Genomic DNA, 23,626 nt, shown 5'->3' with positions numbered 1-23,626 from the left:
GTTTAGGGAGGTGGAGTTGCTAGCCCAATGCCAAACACCAGTAAAGTGAAGATGGGACTCAACTCCAGGTCTGTCTAGCTTTGGAGTCTGGTCTTTCCTTTTCCTTAAACTGCTGCCTTGGCCCTACTGGACTGGACTTTATAACTCACAGAAGAGATTAAGTCTTCTTCCTCTGGGCAACAAAACTGATAAGCAAAGGACAGATGAAAAGCAGGCCAGTGAAAGGAATTAGGGGCTGGGGTCCCTCCCCTCTCTGCACATTGGTACCTGTCATAGGATGTGGCGGGGTACGCCTTAAAGAGATCCCAAGTTCAGGATGCCATGTCTGTAAACCAGTGTCCTCTCCACAGTACCTCCCATGGGTCACGTGTTTCCAGAAACATACTGGGGAGAGGACAGGTATTGAGAACCTAGCACTTCGCACCCATCCTAGGAGCAGGCCCAGGAGCTGACAAGAGCCACTGTTCTTCAGCAAGCTACCTTACTCAAAGAATCAGACATGCAGTTGATGCCTCCAGCTAATCATAGCCCTGGGAGGGAGTAAGGAGAAGAAGCCTTCTCTATTTTGTCTCCCAAAGCAAAGGGCCATTCTCATGTCTTCCTATATTTTAAATGAACATAAGTATTTCTCCTATTCCTGACAAAGCCTGCTCAGGGGCCGCTGGACAAACTCCTCAGTCTGACACTCAAAACCTTTTCCAGCCTGCCCTCAAGTGTATTTCTAGATTCATTTCTTTCCTCTTACACATGGGCCAGGTGCTCTCCATCTTCTGAGCCTTTGCTCATGCTGTTCCTATCACCATCTTGGTCTCCAACCGTTGAAATTCCATCATGTCTTTAGTTTTCATCCAAAATATCACTTCCTCCTCTTACAGAAAGTCTCCCATCCACCCTTCTCCTGAACATTCATGGGGATGTATTAACTCCCCTTTAAAACTCCAGAGTCTAGAATAGCTGTACTGGTCTTAGTTATCCTTTTTTTTTTTTTTCCTAGCTCATTCCCACTGGCCTGCATTCAGTGGGACACCATACTAGTTAATAAAATATTTGCTGGACAGCGTCTGAGTGAGTGGCTTGTATTCCAGGCCCATCTGCCAACGGGGTGAGGGGGTTGGAGACAGGACTGGGGCCTCAGCTCCTTTTCCATCCGACTCTCTCAACTTTAGGTCGAGTCCCGCTGGCGTTAATCGCAGCTTTCCTGTCACCATAGCGACGGGTGGGGCAAGAAAGCAAAGTCTCCCTTTGGAACTACAACTCCCATCATGCACCCGGGCCCCAGGGTGCGACTCAGCCGGCGGCCTGAGAGCCGGGCCGCCCCCACCCCCGAGAGCGGCAGGGGTCTGGGAAGAGCAGCAGAGCGCAGGGAGATGGCCTCTCTCTCGGCCCACCGCGGAGGTTGCGGCCTCCCATAAGCTAGCAGGCTTGTCGGGCCCCGGCCTGCCGTCGGCTTCGCCACAGCGGGCCTAATATGGCCGCTTGTGCCGGGATCTCCCGGGTGTGCAGAGAACCGGGCCGAGGTCCGGGGCCAGGAACTGCTCCCGGCATTCCTCGCGGGCGTGGCGTGGGCTCCCTTCCCCCTTCTCCAGGTCCCGCGAGAGGGAGATCCTGGGGCTTTGAGGTGAGACCCGAGGCTCCGCTGGCCGTTGCTGTGGGGGGATCGGGCGGGGTCGCCACCGGCAGTGAGCCGCCGTCCTCCCGGGGTAGCATGGTGTCTAGCGGGCGCGTTGAAAGGACACCCGCTACACCTGCTTTCTAGAGAGCCCTTTGGATTGAGGGCATTTTCAGCAGTGGAAGGGGTCTAACTGGAGACTTATCCCTATTGCTGAACCTTAGAACATCAGAGACAAGAAGGGGCCATCCGGCACAGAGGCAGGGAGGAAGGGCCCCCAACAGAGAGCCCTGTGACAGTGTGTGCGCTTCCTAACTTCTTCCGGGGGTAGGGGTCTTTGGGAGCTCAGCCAATGTTTGTTGATTGACTGATTGCAGGTAGCATGGCCCAGGGCCTGATTGAAGTGGAGCGAAAGTTCGTTCCCAGCCCTGGCACAGAGGAGCGGCTGCAGGAATTGGGGGGTACCCTGGAGCGCCGAGTCACTTTCCGAGACAGCTACTATGACACCCCTGAGCTGGGCCTCATGCGGGCTGACTACTGGCTCCGACAGCGAGAGGGCAGTGGATGGGAGCTCAAATGTCCCGGAGCAGCAAGTGTTTCAGGACCCCACACTAAGTACATGGAACTCACAGCTGAGCCTGCAGTTGTGGCCCAGCTCTGTGAGGTGCTGAGGGCTGAAGTCCCGGGGGCTGGAGGCGTGGCTGCTGTGCTGGGCCCGCTGGGGCTGCAGGAAGTAGCTAGTTTTGTGACTAAGCGTAGTGCCTGGAAACTGGTGCCGCGCGGAGCTGATGAAGAGGAGCGGCCGCTCAGGGTGGACCTGGATACAGCTGACTTTGGCTACGCTGTGGGTGAGGTAGAGGCCCTGGTGCAAGAGGAGGCCGAAGTCCCAGCTGCCCTGGAGAAGATCCACAGCCTCAGCAGCATGCTTGGTGAGGGAGACAGGCCCTTCTGTGCTTCCCTTGCTCCTCTTCTGGGTGTACCCGCTGGGCCAGTTAGTGGGGAGGGTCTCGAGGCTATTTCTGGGGAATTACTTCAGCAATTTTCTAGAGGACCCGGTTTGCTTAGGGCTCTATCAAATCCGGTTTCCTCTTTTGCAGTAGTTGTCTAACCTGGATTGAATCCTTCCATGTGTCTCTAATCCATCCCAGTCGTTGTCTCATGTAGTTCTCATACCTCTAGTCACTGCAAGTGTCCTTCAGTTCTCTTTGTCAGTTCTCCTCTTCCATCTTTCCATCCATCCTTCCTTCCCCCAACTCCTGTCCTCTCACTTTTACAACTAAATCCTCATTTAATTTGTCCTATTGGCTTGAGTAAAAGGCGAGAACGTTGTGTCTATGTGACTGTGGGGCAAACGTTAGCAGATTAGTTTTTCCATTCCCAGGCTTAGCTCCCTTGTACACAGTTCATCCACAGGAGTATAGTGTCGTGCATGCCGTCGGGCCTTACAGCCCTGGAACGCTGCTCTTGCCTCCCCAGCAAACCCACAGCGAGTTCCCTGCTATCTGCCCGGCATGCTGCCAGGCACTAACATTCAGACACTGGCTTATTGTGACTCCACAGCACACAGGCTAGAATTCCCCGTGAATCCCACCCCATGGCTGTAGCTGCGTCTCTTCTTCCTACATCCCTTGGTTTCTCTCTCTGTGTGCATCTCTGCATGTGCTTCATTACCAAGCTAATGAGCTTTGGCCTGGCTGGATAGGCTTTAATCTTGATTGGGGGGCAGACGCAGTAATTGAAATGAGTCGCTATTGAGGCACCCTCTGTCTTCATGGTGCCTGAGTGCCTTTCACCACTTCTTGCTGGAGGAGAGGCTCATGCTTGGCTTCCCAGGCCCACTGCTGCCTCAAGTGGCCCTCTTAGGCCCCGCTTCCCTAGGCTAATCAGGGAGTGGGCTGGCAAGTTAGAGAAGCTGGTTGGACGGTGTTCGGAATCCCAGTGCTGCCTTGGAAACAACTTTGGGGTCCAGCTGCGTGGGCAGGGAGAGTCAAAGCATTTTCGGCTCTGTCTGGTTCTCTGCTCATTCTCCTTTTGCCTGTAGGTGTGCTGGCGCAGGAGACGGCACCAGCCAAGCTGATTGTGTACCTACAGCGCTTCCGGCCTCAGGACTATCAGCGCCTGCTAGAAGTGTACAGCTCCACAGAGAAGCCTTAGGGGACTGGAAGATCCAGACGTGACACTGGGCTAGGGTGTCACTTGCCCGATGGGGAAGAAAGCTCCGGGTCGAATGAGGTTCATTCCTGGGCTCACTGTGCCTCTTCCTCTCTGGCTCCCCTTCCCACGGTGACTCCTCTCTCTCCAGCTCCGCCTGTTCCTTCCCCCTACCCTCAGCTATCCTTCCTGGAGCCCTCCCTGGCTGCCCCCTCTCCCTCATCCGTCAGATGCAATCTGTGGGCCGCCCCTCTCCCCTGGCCGCTAAGCAGCCTCCATTGATTTCCGCTCGTGTTTATAGGATTTCCACTTAGCCGTGATCAGTAGTTAAGCACAGGAAAATCCCTTGCCACCCTCCCTCCCTTGGTCGATGCCATTGATTCTGCCAGCGGCTCCTAAACCGCCTTACAGCTGAGTTAGAGATGAGGGGAGGCAGCAGGGACTTCCCTGCCCTGGGGTATGGGGAATAGCAGAAGGCTGGGGAAATGGGTGGGAGTCCCTGTTAGAAATCTAGAAATTCTGGTTTGGTGTTGCCCCTGTGCCCTGCTCTGGCCCAGAGGGTAGAGTGCCTCCTGTGGAAGTTTAGGGGCACATTTGCCCCCCAGCCTGGAAAGGGGTAAAAAGAAAACCTTTCTTTGTTGAAACCAGTTCCAAAGGCTTAGGGCAAGATACCTACTTCCTGTGTAAGAAGGCTCTTCCCTGGCTGTGCTTCACACACGTTTTCTACCTCAAATATGGCTTCCCCCCTCAGGCTTTATTGGGCTTTCACTATTTGTAGGGTTGGGGGCAGCCCCCCCACCCCAGTGGCAAGTACAGGACCAGAGTGCCACCTGCTGGCTGTCCTCAGATAGTGGCTCCCCTGGGCTTGGGGACGCAGGAGGGTTTCAGGCTGTGAGTGGAGGCCGAGTTACTGCCACGTCTCCACAGGCAAGTTGTTCACCTCAAAGATTTCCTGCACCGACTGGCCAAAGTGGTTGTAGGTGAGGCGCAGCTTCAGCCGCAAGGGGGCCTAGCAATAGGAGAGCAGAGACCAGGGTAAGCGCCAGTGACTCCCCCTTCACTGGGTCTTAGCCTCGAGGGGCTCCTGGAGCTCACCTTCTTAGGATTGAGGATTCTGAGGAGCTGGGTCATCGGAAGGCCACCCTGAGCTGGAACTGTGTCCCCACTGGGAGCCTGTAGCTGCAGCTGGAAACTCTGAACACAGGAGGTTGGATGGAGCACACCGCAGGGAGCTGGCTGGGCTCAGGTAACCCCTCCACACCCAACAGTTTTCAACCCTCTTCCCATAACTCCCCACGTGCCTGTCTCTGCAAGTCACTCCCTTCTCATCTCATCCTCTCCCCCACCCACCTCCTCTACTTAGTGGCCTTTTCTCCTAGAGTACCGAGGCCACCTCTGAATCCCAGTCTTCTACAAACCTTGGGCACAGCGGCCTGGCAGATGAAGTGGGTGACATCACCCCCTGAGGTGTTGGTGGCAGTGACAGTGATCAACAGCAAAGTAGGGGTTCCAGGGGGTCGAACGAAAGAAAGATCCAGCTGTAGTCCTTCGCGCTCAAACACTCTGAGATGTGGGATGGGAGCTACAGCAGGGAGAAAGAAGTGGCTCAGCGTATGGGCTGAAGATAACGGTTCACTCATTCAATAAAAATTAAACGAGCACCCATTGGGTGCAGGGCCCTGCTCGAGATGCTAGTGACAGAGTGGAGAAGATGCGGCCTCTGATGGAGCTAACAGCCTAGTCGGGGGGAGAGAAACAATAAACAAGAAAGACAATCACAGACTGTAATTGGTGCTCTGAAGGAAGCAAACTATGCCAGGATAACTGGGGGGAACTAACTGAAATAGGAGAGGTAGGGGAAGGCATCTGACAGTTTAGCTGAGGCCTGAAGGTTGAGAATGAGCCAGTCATTTTGATGTGCTGGGGAAAGGACATTCCATGTGAAAAGAATAGGAACGCCAAGGGCTTGAGGTGAGAGGGCCTGAGGAGCTGAGAGGGGGCCAGTGGAGCGGGTAGTGGGAAAGCATGTGAGGTGGGCAGGGAGGAAGCAGGGCCCGCAGGCCAGGGTAAGAAGTCTGGAACAAAGGGAAGATACTGGAGGGTGTCCAGGAGGAGACTGGCATGATGTAATGAAGCCTTTTACTAAGATGGGGATGTGATGGGGGTACACAGCAGGGAAGAGGGTATCAACCTGTCCTTGGCTTAGAAGGGGAAGCAGCCTGTTTCCACCGCCCCTTCTTTAAGACATCTCCCCTTTGCTGAGGCTTACCAGGGGGTGGGGGAGCACAGGGAAGGTTGAGGAGGTGTATCAAAGCGCCTCCTGGGGTGGGATCCAGAGGGGGAGGGTGCTGGGCGTCCCCAGAAGGGCCATCCAGGAGATCTAACAGATCCAAGAGCTTTGAGGCCTAGGGGAGAGGGCAGAAGTGTCAGGGCTGGGTATGGAAGCTGGACCATGCTCTTCCCCCTGGGACTCCCGGCCTCCTCACCTCGGGTTCTGTGGGGACAGGGGCTGCTTCCGAAAGCTGGGCTGTTTCTTTGCTTTCCTTTGCTTCCTCATCAACCTGAGAGCTACCTTGCTCCACAAGAGGTATCTTTTCCAGGATGGCAGCCCTGGGAGGATGGAATGCAGGTGTATCCCTCTGGGTAGACCCTGGGCTTTGCGCAAGAGGCACGTGGGAGGAGGGGTAAGAACACGGGGAGTCCTGGGCACATGGTGGGTCAGAAGTGCCCCTCTGATTTCCTAAGGTGGCACAGTCTTGCTGGCCTTCAGATGAACAAGGATGGTGGGGGAAGCCCACTTAGCTTCAGTGAACTGTGAGTAGGAGGCTCTGACTGGATGAGGAAGGACACAGGTGAGGATGAGACCCCTCCACCCAGAAAGGGACAGCGGGGAGCGGGCCAGGGGTTGGGTCCCACACTGCGGCAGAGTGGCGCACACACCTCATGTGGTCATACTTCCGGAAGAGGGTGTTATACTCCACCGCCCGCTGCTGCAACTCCACGTCCAGGCAGCTGCTGTAGATGGACACAACCTGGCGGATGCGGCTGGGCCGCAGGGTGGTGCGTGAGTGGGAAGGCTCGTCTGCCATGCCCTTCACCTTCAGGATGAGGCAAGAAAGGAAGAGGCCCCACAGACCACGGAGATACCCATGATTCTTGGCTCAAAAGGAAGAAGCTGGGCTTCCCTGGTGGCGCAGTGGTTGAGAGTACGCCTGCCAATGCAGGGGACGCGGGTTCGTGCCCCGGTCCGGGAGGATCCCGCATGCTGCGGAGCAGCTGGGCCCGTGGGCCATGGCCGCTGGGCCTGCGCGTCCGGAGCCTGTGCTCCGCAGCGGGAAAGGCCACAACAGTGAAAGGCCCGCATATTGCAAAAAGAAAAAAAAAAAGGAAGAAGCTAAGGACGGAGGAGTGGGGATCGGGGTGTGGGCCTGGACAGAAACTCAGAAACTGGGGGGCACAGTGAAGGGACATCTCTCAATGGAGGCACCAAGAAGAGGCTCTGTGGGAGGGGTTGGGACCCACTCTTACTTGTTGTCCCCACGGAGCCGGGTGCTGAGCTTCACGAGGGCTGTGAGGGCATATCCTCGGGTGGCCGGCAGGGACATATGGGACTGCAGCACCCTTTCCAGCAGTGCCAACACCTCCTCTTCCTCCACCTTCCAGGGGGACACAGGGAGTGACCCTGGGGCCAGCCCTGCCTCCCCTGGTATGTCCCTCCTCAGTGTATCCTCAATGCAGGACCTACCTGCAGGGGCTCAGTTTCCTCACAGCTCCCTTGCAGCAGGAGGTCCCCATATTCCCCGATGCACCAGGTTGCCACCTGCACCAGCGGTTGCTGCATGGGATGAGAAACATGATGGGCCTGTGTCTATGTCCCCTCCTCACTTCCAGACCCCATGACATCCTTTAGGCAGTGCAGAGATGGTGGAGTTTGGAGGGGTGGGGAAAGGGAGGGGCCTCAGCACAGGGAGCAGTTATGAGCAGTTTTGTTAATTCGCTCCCAGCTCTGTCCTGGCTCCTGGGCTTCCTCTGCCCTCTGGTGGCCAAGTTTCAGAACTACATGGCCTAGGATGGACCTACAGATTATCGTACTAAATTAAGCCAGACATAGAAAGACAAACATTGTATGATATCACTTGTATGTGGAATCTAAAAAGTAATAAAAATGAATCTATATACAAAACAGAAACAGACTCACAGACATAGAAAACAAACTTATGGTTACCAAAGGGGAAGGGGGAGTGGGAAGGATAAATAAGGAGTATGGGATTAACAGATACAAACTACTATATGTAAAATAAATAAGCAAGGATTTACTGTATAGCACAGGGAACTATATTCAATATCTTGTAATAACCTATAATGGAAAGTAATCTTAAAATATGTATGTATAACTGAATCACTTTGTTGTACACCTAAAACTAACACAATATTGTAAATCAACTATATTTCAATTTAAAAAAGTATCCTAGAATAAAATTCTGAAAGTAATGTAAAAACAAAAACAAACCTACATGGCCTAACCACAAGGGGTGCAGCAAGGATGGGGAGAAGTGACGGGGGGTCCTCCCTTGAGAAAGGGGTGGGTGGTTTCTGCCTAGCCTACTAAAGTAATATGGAAAGGGGGCTATACTGGTTGGCATCTGTGAATTCACTCAGCATTCAAGGTAATAATAAAACCGGGGCACACCGGTTAAGAATCTGCATGCCAATGTAGGGGACATGGGCTCGAGCCCTGGCCCGGGAAGATCCCACATGCCGCGGAGCAACTGAGCCCGTGCGCCACAACTACTGAGCCTGCGCTCTAGAGTCCATGAACCACAACTACTGAGCCCGCATGCCACAACTACGGAAGCCTGTGTGCCCTAGAGCCCTGCTCCACAACAAGAGAAGCCACTGCAATGAGAAGCCGCACACCGCAACGAAGAGTAGCCCCCGCTCGCTGCAACTAGAGAGAAAGCCCACGCGCAGCAACAAAGACCCAACGCAGCCCAACGCAGGGGGACTTCCCTGGCAGTCCAGTGGTTAAGATGCCATGCTTCCAATGCAGGGGGCACGGGTTCGATCCCTGGTTGGGAACTAAGATCCCACATTAAAAAAAAAAAAAAAAAAAACCTAATACATGCAGAAAGAGCTTTTATCTATCTCATTTGATCAAGGCAGCTCCGGGAGATAGGCAGGGTAGAATGCGGAGTGGACCTAGCATGAAGGTAAATGAGTCATCTGTGGTTGCACAGACAGTAGGTGTCAGAGCCAGGACAGAAGTCCAGGTGTTCTAACTACAAACAGGGCTCTGTCTTTGAGTGTCTCCTCTGCTAAGTAGAGAGCTGTGACCCTGAGGGAAAAACAGTTGGGAATCAGATATATGGAGCAGGTGGCCCAGGAAGGGCTGGGCAGCCCCAGGCCTGGTGGTGGGAGCAGTACCTGGGAGATGTCCTCAGCCAGGGCGCTGTAGAGACGGCGCACAGAGTAGGCATGGAGCTCCTGGGCGCCCCCAATCAGCTGGGTCAGGTTGGCCACTGCGTCATCGCACACATGGGTGCCTGCCTGGAGGGGTGAACGTGGCTGAGTCAGTGTGGTGAACCCTGCATGCTCCCGCCCAGCTCTCAGTCCAGCCCCCGCCTCACCGTCATCAGCACACGTAGGGTGGTGTCTATGTGCCACCGCTTGGTTGGGGCAAACCTAGGGGACATATGGCTCTTCAGTCCTGGTGCTGACGGTCCCTGGATTCCACCCTCTCTGCCTCCTGGGCACCCATCCCCTCACCTCTCTGCTGCCAGCAGGATGCCTGAGGCACAGTCGGCCTGTAGATCAGGGGGGCAGGACTCCAGAAAACCCTGCAGCTCCTGTGTCATGGCTTGCACGTTGGAGCTATTCACCAGAGCCAGGCTCAGTTCCAAGGCCCGCCTGGCAGGAGAGAGGTGTGTTTATACAAGGTAACCCAGGTCACCCTATGACATGCCTCAGGCCCCCGCTTCCCCAGGCACCTGTCTCCTTAGTCCCCTTTCTCCAGCTGCTCTGAGCTGGCCTGGGTCTTGGCCACCAGGTGCTGGGCCCTCTGCCCCGCCCTCTCGTTCCTCTGTCCTGCTCACCGGCTGAGGGACACATCAGGTTCCCGTAGACATTCCACCACGGTGGGGCGGTGCCGCTGCACAGCACTGTGATCAGACTGCACCAGCCTCAGCAAGGACGTCAGGGCTACGTACCTGGCCAGAGCAGGAGAGGCCCTGTCATGCCATGGCCGTCAGCCCTCCCCCACCCCGTCCTGCCCTGGGTATAGGAATAAGAGGCTGGTGAATCCGGAGACTCTGGAAGAAGGAGGGCAGAGGACCCAGGGCTCAGTGACACAGCCCAGCCAGACACCTGGGCCTATTACCTAATGTTCCTGTCACTGTTGAGCAGGAAGCGGCCAAGAATGTTTACAGCTAGAACCTATGGAGGCAGAGGTTGGGGACAGTCAGGGAAGGAGCAACCTGCTCATTCAGGAGTGGGGACTGCGTGGCACAGGATGACCAGGGTGGGGAGGAGAAACCAGTGAACAGGACCTTTCTGCCTGGCTGGGGCGGGTGGGAGGGGCCCCAGGGGGGAGGGGCACACGGAAGGGTACCCGCAGGCCTGCTGCAGAGCGAATGTCCATGATGGTGAGCACCGTCTCAAACAGGACCGCGTTGCCCGCATTTCGGCTGGTGTCTGTGTTCGTGGCTACCTGTGTGGATGCGAGAGAAGATGCATTCTAAGGGGCTCCGTCCTCTCCTCAGGTCTCTGAAAGGTCTCCATCATATCACCCCTCAAACAGCTAACAAGGTTCCCTGAGCTCCTGCTATGTGCCAGGGGCTACTGCACTGAGACAGACTGTGTCCCTGTCCTCAGGGAGATCCCGGTCCAGAGGGAAATGGAGACGTTATCATATGGCCACCGCATGGTGAGTGGTCGTGTGAGGGATGCGCAGGGCCAGTGGGATCACAGAGCAACACACTTAACTGGCAACCCCACCCCCACCTGGGCCAGCAAGTCATTCATGGTCTCACTGCTCTCCTCGTGGTTCCGGCCCAGAATCCGAAGCAGACGAAGCATCTGGACCTGAAATTGGGTTAAAGGTTGGGGGGGGGGTTCTTAGGGGAAGGAGTCGTGGGGCTGAGGAGAAAAGTCCAGCACTGAGGAGAGCGTTGTGAGGGGTTTGGCTGGTTCCCGAGAACCTCCCTGGCCCTTCCCCCACCTCCACTGGTCCCTTGGGCCCTGGGAAGGGTTCAGAGGTGTGTGAGGCCAAGGGATTTGAGGACAGGCTTTTTAAACATATTGTTACCAAACTGGATTTTCTGGCCTTCAGGCATCCCCCTCCCCACAATGGTCCTGGCAGAACCTGGTGCCTGCCACCCTCCCGCCCAAGACACTGACTGAGCCCAAGTGTTCTCTGGGAAGCGACCACTAGCCATGGGCTTACTAAGCTCTTTGTTCTAGGGATATAGCAGGGAAGGGTCAGCCCACCTGCAGGAAGGGGTCGCTGACTCCAGATATGCTGTGTTCTGTGGAGTATCCCGTCGTCACCAGAGTCCGGAGGATGTGCACCAGCTGGGGCACCATCTGGAGAGAGGGCAGTGCCTGGTCTGAGGATTCTTCCTAATCCTCTCAATCTTCAGCCCCATTCCAACCCTACTGCCCTTTTCTTCCTGGCCCGGGGCCCACCCCTTCGCCAGCCCACCTTTCGAAAGTGCTTGAGGGCCGCAGGGCTTCGTTCGCAGAGTTCCGTGATCAGCGTGATGGTGCCCAGCAGGATGCCTGGGTCAGGGCGGGGGAAGTGAGTGGTGGGCCGGAGTACAGGGGAGTCTACTGCGTGCGTGTGTTTGTGTGCACGTGCTACCCTTCTCCTAGGAGCTGCTGTTCCCATCCCACGTTTCCCTTCTGTCCACAGCCAGAGCTGAGGCAGGGGACGAGGAGCCCCATGGCCTTACCGTGGTGGTGTTCATGAAGCAGTTGGGCACAGGGTGGGAGGAAGATGTTGGAGAGCTCAGGGACCTTCCGGATCATGTGCACTGCAGTCAGAACAGCCTGCAGAGGTCAGGGGTCTCAGAAGGGGCAGGGGTCTGCTGGGATGGACTGCCCTCCACACCTCTGCCACGTGGCAGACAGGGGACAGTTTCTGGAGGCGCAAGTGCCTAGAACCTGCCATCTCACCTTCTTGCGCACATAGGCGCTAGGCTGCAGGAGCAGTTTCTCCACCTCAGTGGCCAAGTCCCGGCACATCTCAGCAGAGCCCGTGGCACTCAGAGTGCACAGGGCCAGGCCTTGTACAGCCTGAATCCCTTGGCTCAGGTCACTGCACAGTTTTGGGAGGATGGTCAGTCAAGCCTCTGAAAAAGCCAGCCCTTCCCAGTACCTACAGCAGGCAACCCCCTGGGATTTCCCAGTTCCCCACTCTCCCATCTCCCTGATTCCAAGCGCTTCCCAGAACTCTCTCACTTCTTGATGCTGTTGGTAATGAGCAGGTGGGCATCCTGCCTCTCATCCAGTAGAAGCATGGCCCCCAGGTAGCCCACCCTCTTGTCTGTGAACCTGGGGGAGGCGATCAGTTTCAGGCACTCCATCTACAGGGAAGGGGGCAGACCAGGAAGGGGCAGGGGTGAAACCAGAGGCACTAACGTCCCTTTTCCATCTTCCTCCTTTACACCAGATTAATCTGTGAGGGCAGCATATCCCATGACCCTCCTGTCAACAAGAAGAGAGGTCTAGGAGATTCAGCTAGTGGGTAGTTGCAAGGAAACAGGAGGATGGGAAGAGAGGAGGAAGTGCCCTAAATGGCGCTGGCCGGAGAATGAAGGGTTCAGCCCAGCTGATGACCAGTTGGGGTTATACTGCGGAAGGAGGTCTGCGGTGCATACTGTGAGGGCTCAGAAGCTTTGTAGAATAGAGAAATCGGGACACAAATAGGTGGGGGGGTCCGAGACGGTGCTCCACTAGCTTCTCTCATCAAACTTAGAAGGGAGGCGTCCCTGCCCGGTACCTGTCCAAAGTGGGCGGGGTAGCCTAACAGGTGGACGTAGAGCAGTTTGGCCAGCTGGCGGTGCCTGTGCAGAGGGTCCCCATCGCGGAAGGAGGCCCGGATGTGGGCGCACTCCTTTTGGATCACCTCCCGCTCCTGGGCCTGGGTCTTGGCCTCACGAATCTCCTGGATTAGATCCTGAAGCTTCAGCAAGGACGAGGACGCCACCATCCTGGGGGGCAAAGCCCGGGAGCGGAGAGGGCTTTAACCCTCCGGCTGGAAGCGTCTGGCCTTTCTGCACAGGCTTGCCCTGTACCAAGTTCCTGAGGGCTTGGGTCCCACCGCTACCCTAAAACTGAGCCCTTTCCCCACGCGGGTCCCCAAATTCCGCCCCCTCCTCACCGCGGGAGGAGACCTCCACTACGCATGCGTCCCCGCCCCACTCCACGCCCGTTGCTACCGAGCATGCGCCGGAACCCCGCCTATTTCCCCCCCCCCCCCCCCGCCCCACCTCTTTTCCCTCCGTGTACACCTGGTTTCCCATCTCTAGGTTAGCCATTCCCTTCCTTCTAGAGCCCAGCGCTGTTTCTTCCTCCGGAACCGCCGTTCACTTCTCAGGCGGCCTCAGCTTCCCCACACCAGGACGCCAGCCCTAACGCCAGCCTCACCTGGCTTCAGTCTCAACTCCGCTCCTCTCCCCACAGCGCTTCCTGGTACTAGCCCCGTCGAGCGTTGGCACTTGGTTTGGTCCTTCCCTCTCCCCGCCCCCATCACGGGACCCCGCCCCTCCTGAGCCGACCAGCAGAGCAATCTTGAATCCTCTAGCTCAGGCCTTCCTGGTTTGGAGTTGAGGGGAAAGAACTCTTAACTATTTAGGGCCGGCGAGAGTGTAATAACAGGCCTGGGGGTCCCCAAGAGGGCTCCTTTACCCGGAGAGCCTCTGAGAGCTTGGTTTGAAGCCATCACACCCAAAGGAGAGGACAATTTCCCCCCCCTTTTTTTGAAATTTTTTATTAATATATTTTTTTTTGTTAAATTTCTTTGTATATTTTTTTTCCTGCAAGACTTGGTGTTGGTGGCACTGTTGTAGTTTAACTTCAATCCCAAATTCCATGAAATACAAATTAGAAGTAAAGGTTGAGAGGGGAGGAAGAGGGAGGCAGGCCAAGGAGTAAACAGAGTTTGACTAGAAAAAAAGAAGAGTTTGTGTGTGGTGGGCATTCCCAGGCAAGGCCATTCCTTGAGGGAGGGGGTTGGCAGGCAGCTTGCCTCTGCCTCATGCAGGGGAGGGAGGAAAGATCCTCTGGGGACCCTACAGTACCCTCTTCCTAGGGCTTCCTGCCCCCAGGGGAAAAGCTAGTACCAGGGATCAGCCACAACCTCAAACAGGGCTCTCCACCCACCTCTCGCCCGGGTTTGACTCTCACCTCTGCTGTGCCTGGAAAGTGTGTGAGAGACTGGCTTCCTTTGATCCCCTCCTTCTGTTGGTTTCCCATTTCACAAGATTCTGATATGATGGGGGAAGGGATATAACCCACTTAGGGACTACTAAACAGCTTCTGCTGCCCTGTGATTTCTTATTAGCTTGTCTGGTTTGTTCTCCAGAAATGCCTTCCCAGCCACTACTGCCAGAGTTGGGGAGTGGGGTCCTTGCTCAGGTGCCTCTAACCCTCTGCAGTAGAAATGCCTCCTTCAGGTCCCTTAGAAATTTAATCAAAGGCCACACGTGAGTCCAGACCAACCAAACAAACTTTTAGGGGGAGAGAGAAAGGTGGGAGAGGGTGGGCTTGGCTGCATTGGACATTCTCTTTCCTTTACACGTTGCTCTTGACGTGGCATGCCACCCTAGGGGGTTGGAGGAGGGGCTGGCTGTTGAGGAAAGAAAGAGGGAGAAGATGCTGGGGAGCCATCCTACTTTTCCTTCCCCTCATCTCCTTCAGGGAAGGATGGAGCTCGGGAAGAACCTAGCTCAGTGCTTGGAGGTGAGGTAGGATCCTCCAACGTCAGAGATGGAGGCTGCACCCCCTCCAGCTTTATCACTAGGCCTCAGAGGGACGCCAGGCCCCTTGGGTCAGGGAGTCACAGCAGCACGGCCAGTGCCTCGCCCAGGATACAGTCTTCTCCCGTCTAGAGTATACCCCTTCTCCATTTTCTCCTTCCTTTCTGCTCAGCTTCTGGGAGACTCCTCAGGACACCAAACCCCAACCCTCATCCAAGTTCAGGTCTAAAGAAAAGGCAGGGAGGGTGTGGGGCAATGGTCTGACTTAGAATTGTGTGTCTCAGAGAAGAGAGCGACTCTGAGCGAGAAAAGCCCTTCATATGTAAACAATCTAGAGAGAGGAGAGAGGGAGAGAGAAGAGGTGGGTGGGGAAGGGAGTGAGGAGGACGGAGACAGAGCCAGGAGGGATGAGAGAATCTGAAAGGAGAGAGGGAAAGAAAAAACAAGAGAGAAAACCAGAGGGGGACAGAAAAGAAAGGGAAGCGAGAAGAGAAAGAAAAGAGAAAAAACAACCAGGAGGAAGAAAAGAGAAAAAGGCAGGTCAGAGGAGTGAAGAGGCAGCAAACCAAAGCCAGAACTAGGCCAGGCAGGAGCCTCAGGTGAGGAGCTGGGAGAACAGGAATGCCAGGCTGAGGTCCAGGAGGGCCACGGCTCCCACCACCAACGGGTTGGCAGCTCCCTAGAGAGATGGGGGAAAATGCAGTCTCAGTGCCTGAGGACCGGGTCCAGCGACGGGTCCCACCTTCCTGCCCTGGCTGAGGTGGCAGAGCAGAAGGGTCCCAGGCACCTCTCCTCAGAGGCCAGAGCAGGGAAATCTCCAACCTTTGCTTTGGATTGCAAAACATTCCTCTGCTCCCAGGCAGGGCCCCACCTTCCCTCTGGCTCCCTCAAGTCAGCCCATCCTCCCTTCTCCTTCCACTCCCCTCCCTGCAGCACGTGGCCCAGGCAGAAGGTGCCTGGCCTTAGTATCAGACGTTGGCAGCAGCAGCCTTTACTGCAGTGAAGCAGAGAGGGGATGAAGGGGTGAGGATGTGGTTGCTAGGAGACAGGAGAAGGCCTGGAGTCCAATCAGAGTGGAGGGTACTGGGGAAACTCCACCCCTCCCTGTTTTCTGCCTTCTTCCCTATTTCTCTTCTTCCCAGGAGAGGGAGGGAGAGTCAGGGTAGGGAGGGAACAAGCTTTTCCTTTTTTATTTCTGGGCACCAAAGAGAGAAAGTGTGGAGGTGGGGGTGGAGGTGGAGTAGGAAACCAGGAGCCGGAAATGATATGAAAGGAGAGCAGGCAAAGATGTTCTGGCTGTACTGTTAATTATTCGTAACCTTGGTGAGTTACTGTAAGTGCCTCAGTCCTCCCGTGTGTCAAATGAGGGAGTTGGACGTGAAGGTCTCTAAGGTTCCTTCCAGCTTGCAAATTCTCTATTTTTTTGAGGTGGGATATAGTCCAAGACGGGGCAGGCAAAAAGGAAGCTAAGTGCAAATCAAAGCCCCTCAGGGGATCAGAGAGAAGTCTGGAAAGGATGAGAGGCCAGGCTTTGAGGAGAAGAGGGACCAGGAAGGATGGGAGACTCAGAGGGCACAGGGCAGAGTCGGGGAGGGGAGGGTCTCTCACCGGCTGGGCGGGCCTCTCGGACGCAGCAGCCTCCTCAGCCTCTTCCATCAGGCACCCGGCTTCAGGACCCCTCGAGGACAGGCCCATCAGGACTGGCAAGGCTGTGGGCTCCGGCTCCGAGCGCCCTGGGGTCCTCATCTGGAGCAAGGGCTCTTCATCCTCCCCTTCCTCCTCTCGAAGACTTCCGGAACTGTCGCTGCAGCCTCCGAGGAGTGGGGAGCCATCTCTGGGCTCTGGTCCCTGCAGCCCAGCCTCATCCTCTGCCTCATAGCCAGCTAGTTCTTCTGCCTGCTCACCGGGGCCCCCCCACTCCTCAGGCCAAGCTTTGGGGCTGGAGAAGGGACCTCGGTCCCCTCCAGAAGGCAGTGGGCTCCGGCAGGCAGGGGGTCGCCAGGGTTGGCGGGAGGAGGCAGGGCTGCTGGGCAGTTCAGGGGAGCCCTCTGAGGGGGTCAGTCCATTCTCGTACACCCCAGGGCTGTCCTCATCCAAGGGCTCTGTGTCAGAACCTTCTGAGTCCTGCCTGGGTCTGCGGCCTGGGGCAGGGATAGCTAAGAATCAGAGGGGATGAACTGGCCTTGGGCTGCAGAAGCTACAGCTGTATCCCCCTGCCTGGGCGCCTCCCAGGACTCTGGTACCCCCAGGTTTACAGCCTCTCATTGCCAGACCCCAACCCCCTAGTCCTATGACCCTATTTCATAAATTCCTACTTCGCTCCTCAAACAGCTGGGCCTGGTCCCCACCCCCTGTCCCCGTAGATCCTCATACCCTGGCCTTTCCCGCCCCCGTCCCCTGCAGGGATTCCCTTCCCCTTTCTCCATGCCCAGGCCCCCCAGCTCCCCAGGAAGCCACCCCCTCCCCCGGCCCCGCCCCAGGCTGCCCACGCCTCACCTGGGGCCTCCAACATGGGCTGCAGGTCCTGGGCTATCAGTTTGGCCATTCGAGCTGCCTCCACAGCCTTCTCGGCGACACTGCTGGCTGCCACTGCCTTTAGAAGGGCGTCTGCTGCCCTGTTGGGTTCCAGGGACACTGTCTTAACAGACCTACTCCAGTCCCTTGGCCCAGGTCCCCACTGCATCACACCCCCCAGATCTGAGCTCACCTCTGGACTCCTCACCCTTGCTCACACTCTGCCAGCTGCTCCCCTTCCCCGGCAGGGCAGCCGGCCTTCGGTTTCCTCCCCTAGATCTGGGCCACGCTTGCTGTCATCACACCTTCCTGCTCCTCTCTCACTCCCTCCACCATTCCATCCAGTAGTAACACTTCCCTTCCTCCAGCTGCAGGGCCAGGCCCTCCCCACTGCCCTCAACTCTGTTATTCCATCCCTGTCCTGCTCCCTCCCAGTGACAAATGAGGCCTCACTCTCTTAGCACATCTCTCTGCGGCTGCACCTGCTTGGTGCTCACAAGCTATGCCTCTTTGCTGTGTTGCTACCTCTTGTTATGAGAATTTTACATCTTGTTTTCTTCAGCCACTTCTGTTATCACATCGTTCTCCCTGCCCCCGATCACTGCCACTGCCCCCCCGCCCCATTTCCTCATTTCTGAGCTCTGGAACTGGAGTAAGGCTGGGTCTGCCCTTTCTGCTACTGTCTATTCCCTCTCCCTGCTAACATGCATGCTTTCTCACCATTGTGATTACACCTTCTAAGAGGTGAGCTCTTCATCTCCCTTCCACAACCCCCCTTCAACCCTGCTCTGCTCCTTAGTTACAGGTAACCTTGAAGCATTATCAATCCTTTCCCCTCTGGTTTTTCTCAATTCTCCATCTGATGTCAGATGTTTGCTCAATTTTCCCTTCCCTTTTACCTTCTGCTGTTAATCATAGATGCCTTGTAATTACTATTATTATTTAACATCTTTATTGGAGTATAGTTGCTTTACAATGGTGCGTTAGTTTCTGCTGTATCACAAAGTGAATCAGCTATACATATACATATCCCCATATCTCCTCCCTCTTGCGTCTCCCTCCAACCCTCCCTATCCCACCCCGATGCCTTGTAATTACTAAATTAGTTCTGTAATCTTGACTGAAGGTGGGGCGTAAAGGATCAGAGGTAGAGGTAATCAGATATACTTGCCAGGGGCTTGAATGCATCAAGACCCATGACTCCCTCTGGCCCTGGGCCTGTTGTATCTGGTCTAAGAAAGCAATCTACGTATGGGGGTAGGGAGAAGGGTCATGGTGTCCCCTGTCATCTTAGGTCTACTTCCTCTCTATATACCTTGGGAGATATGGTCAGCCTCCTCCCCTCAAACCTGGTGGGTCAAGACCTTTAGAACCTGCTTGGAGGGATCTCAGATAACCCTGCTCTTCTGTCTTAGGGCTTTCAGGATCTATATGCCTAGCCCTGTCCTGAAACTGAGCTGGTCTCAGAGCTTAAGGCAGGGGATGAGGATCACAGTTTTGGGTTGCATTGAGTTCTGTTGGCAGCCAAGAAACTGCAACATTGACAAGGTCCTGTATTTTTGACTTTGGAGGGTATGGTTGATCAAATCCTAGCCAGTAGACCCAGTCAGTGCTCAGGCATCAGGCCAGGCTCAGGCTACCTGGCAGAGGCACCTACTGCTGGGGCCCTGCTGTTTCCATGGCAACCAGCAGCCAATCAGGTTTGCCAGGCCTGTTGCTGGGGAGACCAACCAGCCTCCTCCCACTGCCTGATCTTTCTGGCTACTGAGATCAGTTTTTCCTGCACATGCCCACTCCCCATCCAGCCTGAAGTGCTCCCTGGTGCTCTGCCCTCCCCCTTCCCTGGCTTAAGGCCCTGGACTCTAACCATCCAGACACTTGGATATATCTACAGATAGACATTCTCTGGTTCAGGCATCTACTCTGGATATGACCTGTTTACTCACTCACATACACACACACACACACACACACACACACACACCCCTTGTCACCCATTTTACAAACTCACTGAAGCATATTTGGACGTATCTTGACTTTTCATCCTCTGAAACACTCTCAAATTCAAACAAGATCCTTCAACTGTGCCCTCCCTTTTAAAGAAAAACCAATATCTAAAAATTCCTATGTGTAAATTGTATAAATCAGGGGCTTACGAACTCCTCACAAATAGATTTTTGGTTTTCTTTAGTCACAAGCCATATGCAGCTATTAAGCACTTAAAATGTGGCGAGTCTAAATTGAATGATGTACTCTAAGTGCAAAATACATATTAGATTTCAAAGACTTAAGAAAAATGGGAGGGGGGACGTAAAATCTCTCCTTAATTATTTCATATTGATTTTAGGTTGAAATGATAATATTTTGGATATATCGGGTTAAATAAAAATATATTATTTAAATTAATTTCATTTGTTTCTTTGTAATTTTTTCATACAGCTACTAGAAGATTCAAAATTATGTACTAGGCTTACATTATATTCCTACTGGACTGCACTGCTTTAGATAATGAGGTTCCTGATGCATGAAATGTAATCTGATTTGCAGAAAGAAAATTTCATTTATAGGCAAGTCTCCTCCCCTTCAACCTTTATCCGTTGGGTTAAGGGAGGCAGAAGAGACAAAGCTGAGAGGGACTATCTTTTCAGGTGGATAGATCAGCTGTACAAACTAGACCTTCCCAAGGCCTAAGGCTGAAATGATAGCAGACTGTGGGCTGGCTTGGATGTGGTTACTAATGTACGCTCCCTGTCTCTCTGCTGGGGGCTGCTGCTCCCAGCAGCAGAGTCCTGGAGGCCGGATCAGCTACAAGAAGAGGAAGACTAGCGACATGTCTGAGTTCCAAGAGGTTTCCTGGGCCGGCACAAGGCAGCGCTCATTGCTACTCCCACACACAACGACACACATCCCCACAAAAGACACTGAGACACGCTTACAGTCTAACAGGGCTTTCCTCAAATACCCAGCCACCCACAGTTACACCCACGTCCACCTGTAGCCTCAGATATAAACACCTCAAATACCCAGGGCTACAAATGCCTGGCCCTAGGCCTGCTCTTCCCCACCGGGCCCTAGGCCTTGTGTCTTGGTCCTCCCTCCTTTAGGCATCGCCCCCTTCCTTATCCCCAGGGTACCTTCTCCCTTTAACCCCGCTACGGCCTCTGCACCGGGTGCCCACCTGGCAGCGGCGATCTCCTGGCGCTGGCGGGCAGCGCTCACGGCTCGACGGGCGCCCTCGACGGCCCTGTCCACCTTCTCCTTGACTTTGCCCCGCCGAAGGGCCAGAGGAAGAAGGCTGCGCACGCGCCCCCCGTGCACCAGCCGGTTGCGCTTGTACTTGCCCTCCTCGCGGGAGCCGTCGGGGCGGGTGGTGCGCCCGTAGCCGTGCCGCCGGTTGCCCAGCCACTCGCCCTCGTAGCGCAGCCCGTTGGAGCGCTGGCTCACGCCGTAGCCGCTGCGCCGGTCGGCGCGCCATTCGCCCGCATACACCTCAGTGGCCGAGCCCTCGATGAGGGCGGGCGGCGCCGGGGCCGGGGGCCCGCTGGCCTCGGAGCCTGGGGGTCCCGTGCTGCCCACCTCGCTGCTCACCTCGCTGCGCAGGGAGCCCCTCTTGCTGCCCAAGGAGCTTCGGCGCCCGCCCGCCCGAAGCCCGCTGAGCAGCAGCGAGCGGCGGAAGAACCCGCCGGCCGCGGGGGTGCGCTTTCGGCAGGCCGCGCTGTCAGCATCCCCAGGCCCGGCCAGCACGAAGCCTCCCCGGGAGCCGGAGGCCGGGCTGCCTCCTTCGTCGCCGGTCAGGGGCAGGGGCGGGGGCGGCGTCGGGGGATCGCTGTGGCCCGAGTCCAGGGAGGTGCGGCGGGGCGAGCGCAGCAGCGCCGCCTGATGGTAGGGCACACTCTGGCGCACCCCGTAGCCGTGGCGCTTCCCAGCCTGCCACTGGCCCTGGTAGGTGCCTGCGCGGGGCGGGGTAGGAGGGAGAGAAAGAGTCAGGACCCGCCGCTCCTTGCCACCCCCAGCCCCATGCGCCCCTGGAAGCCTAAGAGTCGGGTGGGAGCAACTGGCGTGGAGGTCGGGGAAGGGCACTAGGAGCCGGGGACAGGCCAGGTGGGGTCGGAAGGTGTGGAAGAGCAGAGGGAAGACAGGCAGGGAGTGGGAGATCCATGGATTAGGGCCGTGCAGGTAGACAGGGGAAAGGGGGAGGGACAGACAGGCTGGGGTGTGTGAAGGACAGACAGTCCAGAGGGTGTGAGGGACAGGTTGACGGGGGTGTATAGATGGCATATGACAAGCAAAGGGAATTGTCAAGGGCTGACTGAGGAAATGTGAGGGGACAGGCAGAGCAGAGGTGTTAGGGACAGGCAGGTGGAGAGGGGAGGTGTGTGGGACAGGCAGACAGGGTGTGTGTGAGGGTTAGGTAGATGCGGGGTGTGAGGCTCAGGCAGACAGGGAAGGGGTGAGGGCAGGCAGATTGGGGAGAGGGAAAATCAGGCAGGGGACAGACAAATAAGGAAGGCGTGTGTGATGATGGGAGGAGAGGGCAGAAAGATGGGCGCAGGGGCGCATATTGATAGGGGAGGCGTGTAGGATAACAGCGGGGCACCGGGGGTTGTATGGCTGGGGAAGGCATACGCGGGGCAGGCCAGCGGGGAGGCGCACGCGGACGAGCAGACAGACAGTAGTGGGCAGGGCCCCGCACCTCCGTCGGAGTAGGTCTCGGTGCCGTAGCCGTCCTGGAAGCCGTCCTTCCAGAGCCCGGCGTAGCGCAGGCCGGACACGCTCTCCCACACACCGCTGCGCCCCTTCAGCCCGCCCAGCCACTCGCCGCGGTACGTCCAGCGGCTCTTGCGCTCCACGCCCAGCCCTTCGCGCTTGCCCTGCTGCCAGTGGCCCTGGTAGCTGTGTCCGCCGGGCCCCGTGAAGACGCCCAGTGACTCGAAGCCCTGCGCCCAGCAGCCGCTGTACTCGCCCTGGGCGCCGGGCCCCGTGCACACGCCGTAGCCATGTGCCCGCCCCGCCTCCCAGCCCCCCACGTAGCAGCCCCCGTCGTCAAAGTCGAACTTGCCCCCGGGGGACATGCATGTAGTTGGCGCGGCCTCAGCCCCCCGGTGGCTCAGCGCATCCTGGGGCTGGAGAAGCCGGCTGGGGGCCTGGGAGCCGGGCGAGGCCTGGGGGCGGGGGCAGTTAGACCGGGGCCAGGCAGGGGGCGCCCAGCGCGGGCAGGCAGGGCCGGACCCTCATCCTGAGTGGCTGCGGAGAAAGAGGGGGGAAGTGGCGAGCGAGGCCCCTCCTCTTTGCCCGTCGCTCCCTGGCCCAGTGGCTCCGGAGCCTCAGCACCGCCCCCCAACCCCCCACCCTTCAGCAGCATCTTCCAGCAGCTCCCAAGCTTTGGAGGCACGGGGCTCCCCCATCCTCCGTTCTTGTAGAGGGCCCCTCCCAGGGCTTGGGGTCCTAACCCCAAGCAGGAGTGCCACTTCTCCAACCTGGAACCCCAAAGCATCGAGTGAGGATGACAGTTGCGGGGGGGGGGTGTCCTGGGAGGGGGCTGGGCAGAATCGTAAGCCACCCGCTTCCCTGGCTGCTGTCAGGACCCCTCTACCCCGGTTCTTTGGCTTCCCTGGCAAAGGTCGGGGGTGTGGGTGGGTTGAAAACATAGGGGGGAGATCGGAGCAAGGTGGGCAGAGGATATGGTGGGGGAAAGGATGGGGGAGGCTCTGCAGGGGAAAGGCGAGGGTGCGGATGGGCAGACGGGCAGAAGGGAGGGGGCAGGTTACTCACCATGTGGACTGGGGCTCAGGCTGCCTCCCAGGCACAGCATCCATGGCAGGACACCTCCACTCCCACCTCGCCCAGGCAAGACAAGCCCCCTCCCCTTCCGGAGAGACTGCTCCAACCCGGAGAGCCCAGGTGGGGGAGCCGCAGGAGAGAGTCCCCTCTCTCCCCAGCCGGAGGAGCGGGCAGTGGGGGGCGCGCGAGGTGGTGGCAGGGGTAGGGGGAGATGAGAATAGTGTAGGGGAAAAAAATCTGCCTTGGATGGAGGTCAGGAAGAGGAGCTGGGAGCTGGATGGGAAGAGAGAGGGGGCTATCAAGAGGGGGTGTTTTTATTATTTTCTTCTTCTTATGGTTGGGAGAGGAAAAAAAAAAATCAAAATTCTGATTCCATCCCAGCGCAAATCAATGTTTGCTCCATCCCAGCATCACGGGGGAGGCTGGGCCAGGCAGATTTAAAGGGGCAGGGAGAAGAGAGGAGAGGAGAGGGTGGGGAGAGGAGAAGACGAGGAAGAAGAGACAGTGGCGGTGACAGCGTTGGGGGGCGGGGATGCCTGGGCAGAAAAGGATGGGTGCCTGCTCAACCTGCGATGAGGGAGGAGGCAAGTAGAGA

At 56.7% G+C, this 23,626-nt stretch overlaps 3 protein-coding genes across 3 annotated transcripts; 1 reads left to right on the top strand and 2 right to left on the bottom strand.

Annotated features, from left to right (window-relative positions):
• The first annotated feature begins 1,281 nt into the window (after positions 1 to 1,281).
• On the top strand, positions 1,282 to 3,782 carry THTPA (thiamine triphosphatase). Its single transcript, XM_082647676.1, has 3 exons — positions 1,282 to 1,618; positions 1,987 to 2,538; positions 3,651 to 3,782. Exons 2-3 carry the CDS (start codon positions 1,992 to 1,994, stop codon positions 3,761 to 3,763), a joined length of 660 nt encoding a protein of 219 aa, XP_082503802.1. The 5' UTR covers positions 1,282 to 1,618; positions 1,987 to 1,991; the 3' UTR covers positions 3,764 to 3,782.
• Positions 3,783 to 4,634: 852 nt separating this feature from the next.
• On the bottom strand, positions 4,635 to 13,436 carry AP1G2 (adaptor related protein complex 1 subunit gamma 2). The gene is made up of 22 exons (XM_082647677.1): positions 13,406 to 13,436; positions 12,759 to 12,969; positions 12,218 to 12,342; positions 11,933 to 12,074; positions 11,710 to 11,806; positions 11,460 to 11,536; positions 11,246 to 11,341; positions 10,760 to 10,840; positions 10,368 to 10,466; positions 10,137 to 10,192; positions 9,853 to 9,966; positions 9,527 to 9,667; positions 9,388 to 9,442; positions 9,185 to 9,307; positions 7,506 to 7,595; positions 7,289 to 7,416; positions 6,701 to 6,805; positions 6,247 to 6,370; positions 6,030 to 6,165; positions 5,179 to 5,342; positions 4,856 to 4,954; positions 4,635 to 4,769 (listed from the first exon to the last, which is right to left on the bottom strand). Exons 2-22 carry the CDS (start codon positions 12,966 to 12,968, stop codon positions 4,668 to 4,670), a joined length of 2,364 nt encoding a protein of 787 aa, XP_082503803.1. The 5' UTR covers position 12,969; positions 13,406 to 13,436; the 3' UTR covers positions 4,635 to 4,667.
• Positions 13,437 to 15,331: 1,895 nt separating this feature from the next.
• JPH4 (junctophilin 4) lies at positions 15,332 to 23,062 on the bottom strand (the record flags this gene model as incomplete). Its single annotated transcript, XM_082648851.1, has 6 exons — positions 23,023 to 23,062; positions 21,944 to 22,494; positions 20,429 to 21,200; positions 17,233 to 17,351; positions 16,345 to 16,877; positions 15,332 to 15,415 (listed from the first exon to the last, which is right to left on the bottom strand). Exons 2-6 carry the CDS (start codon positions 22,320 to 22,322, stop codon positions 15,332 to 15,334), a joined length of 1,887 nt encoding a protein of 628 aa, XP_082504977.1. The 5' UTR covers positions 22,323 to 22,494; positions 23,023 to 23,062.
• Positions 23,063 to 23,626: the final 564 nt, after the last annotated feature.

Source organism: Grampus griseus (assembly GCF_964374135.1).
Source record: "Grampus griseus genome assembly, chromosome: 2".
In the NCBI taxonomy this organism is placed as follows: Eukaryota; Metazoa; Chordata; class Mammalia; order Artiodactyla; family Delphinidae; genus Grampus; species Grampus griseus.
The sequence above is the reverse complement of the archived record's forward strand: the minus strand, read 5'-3'. Positions and strand labels throughout refer to the sequence as shown.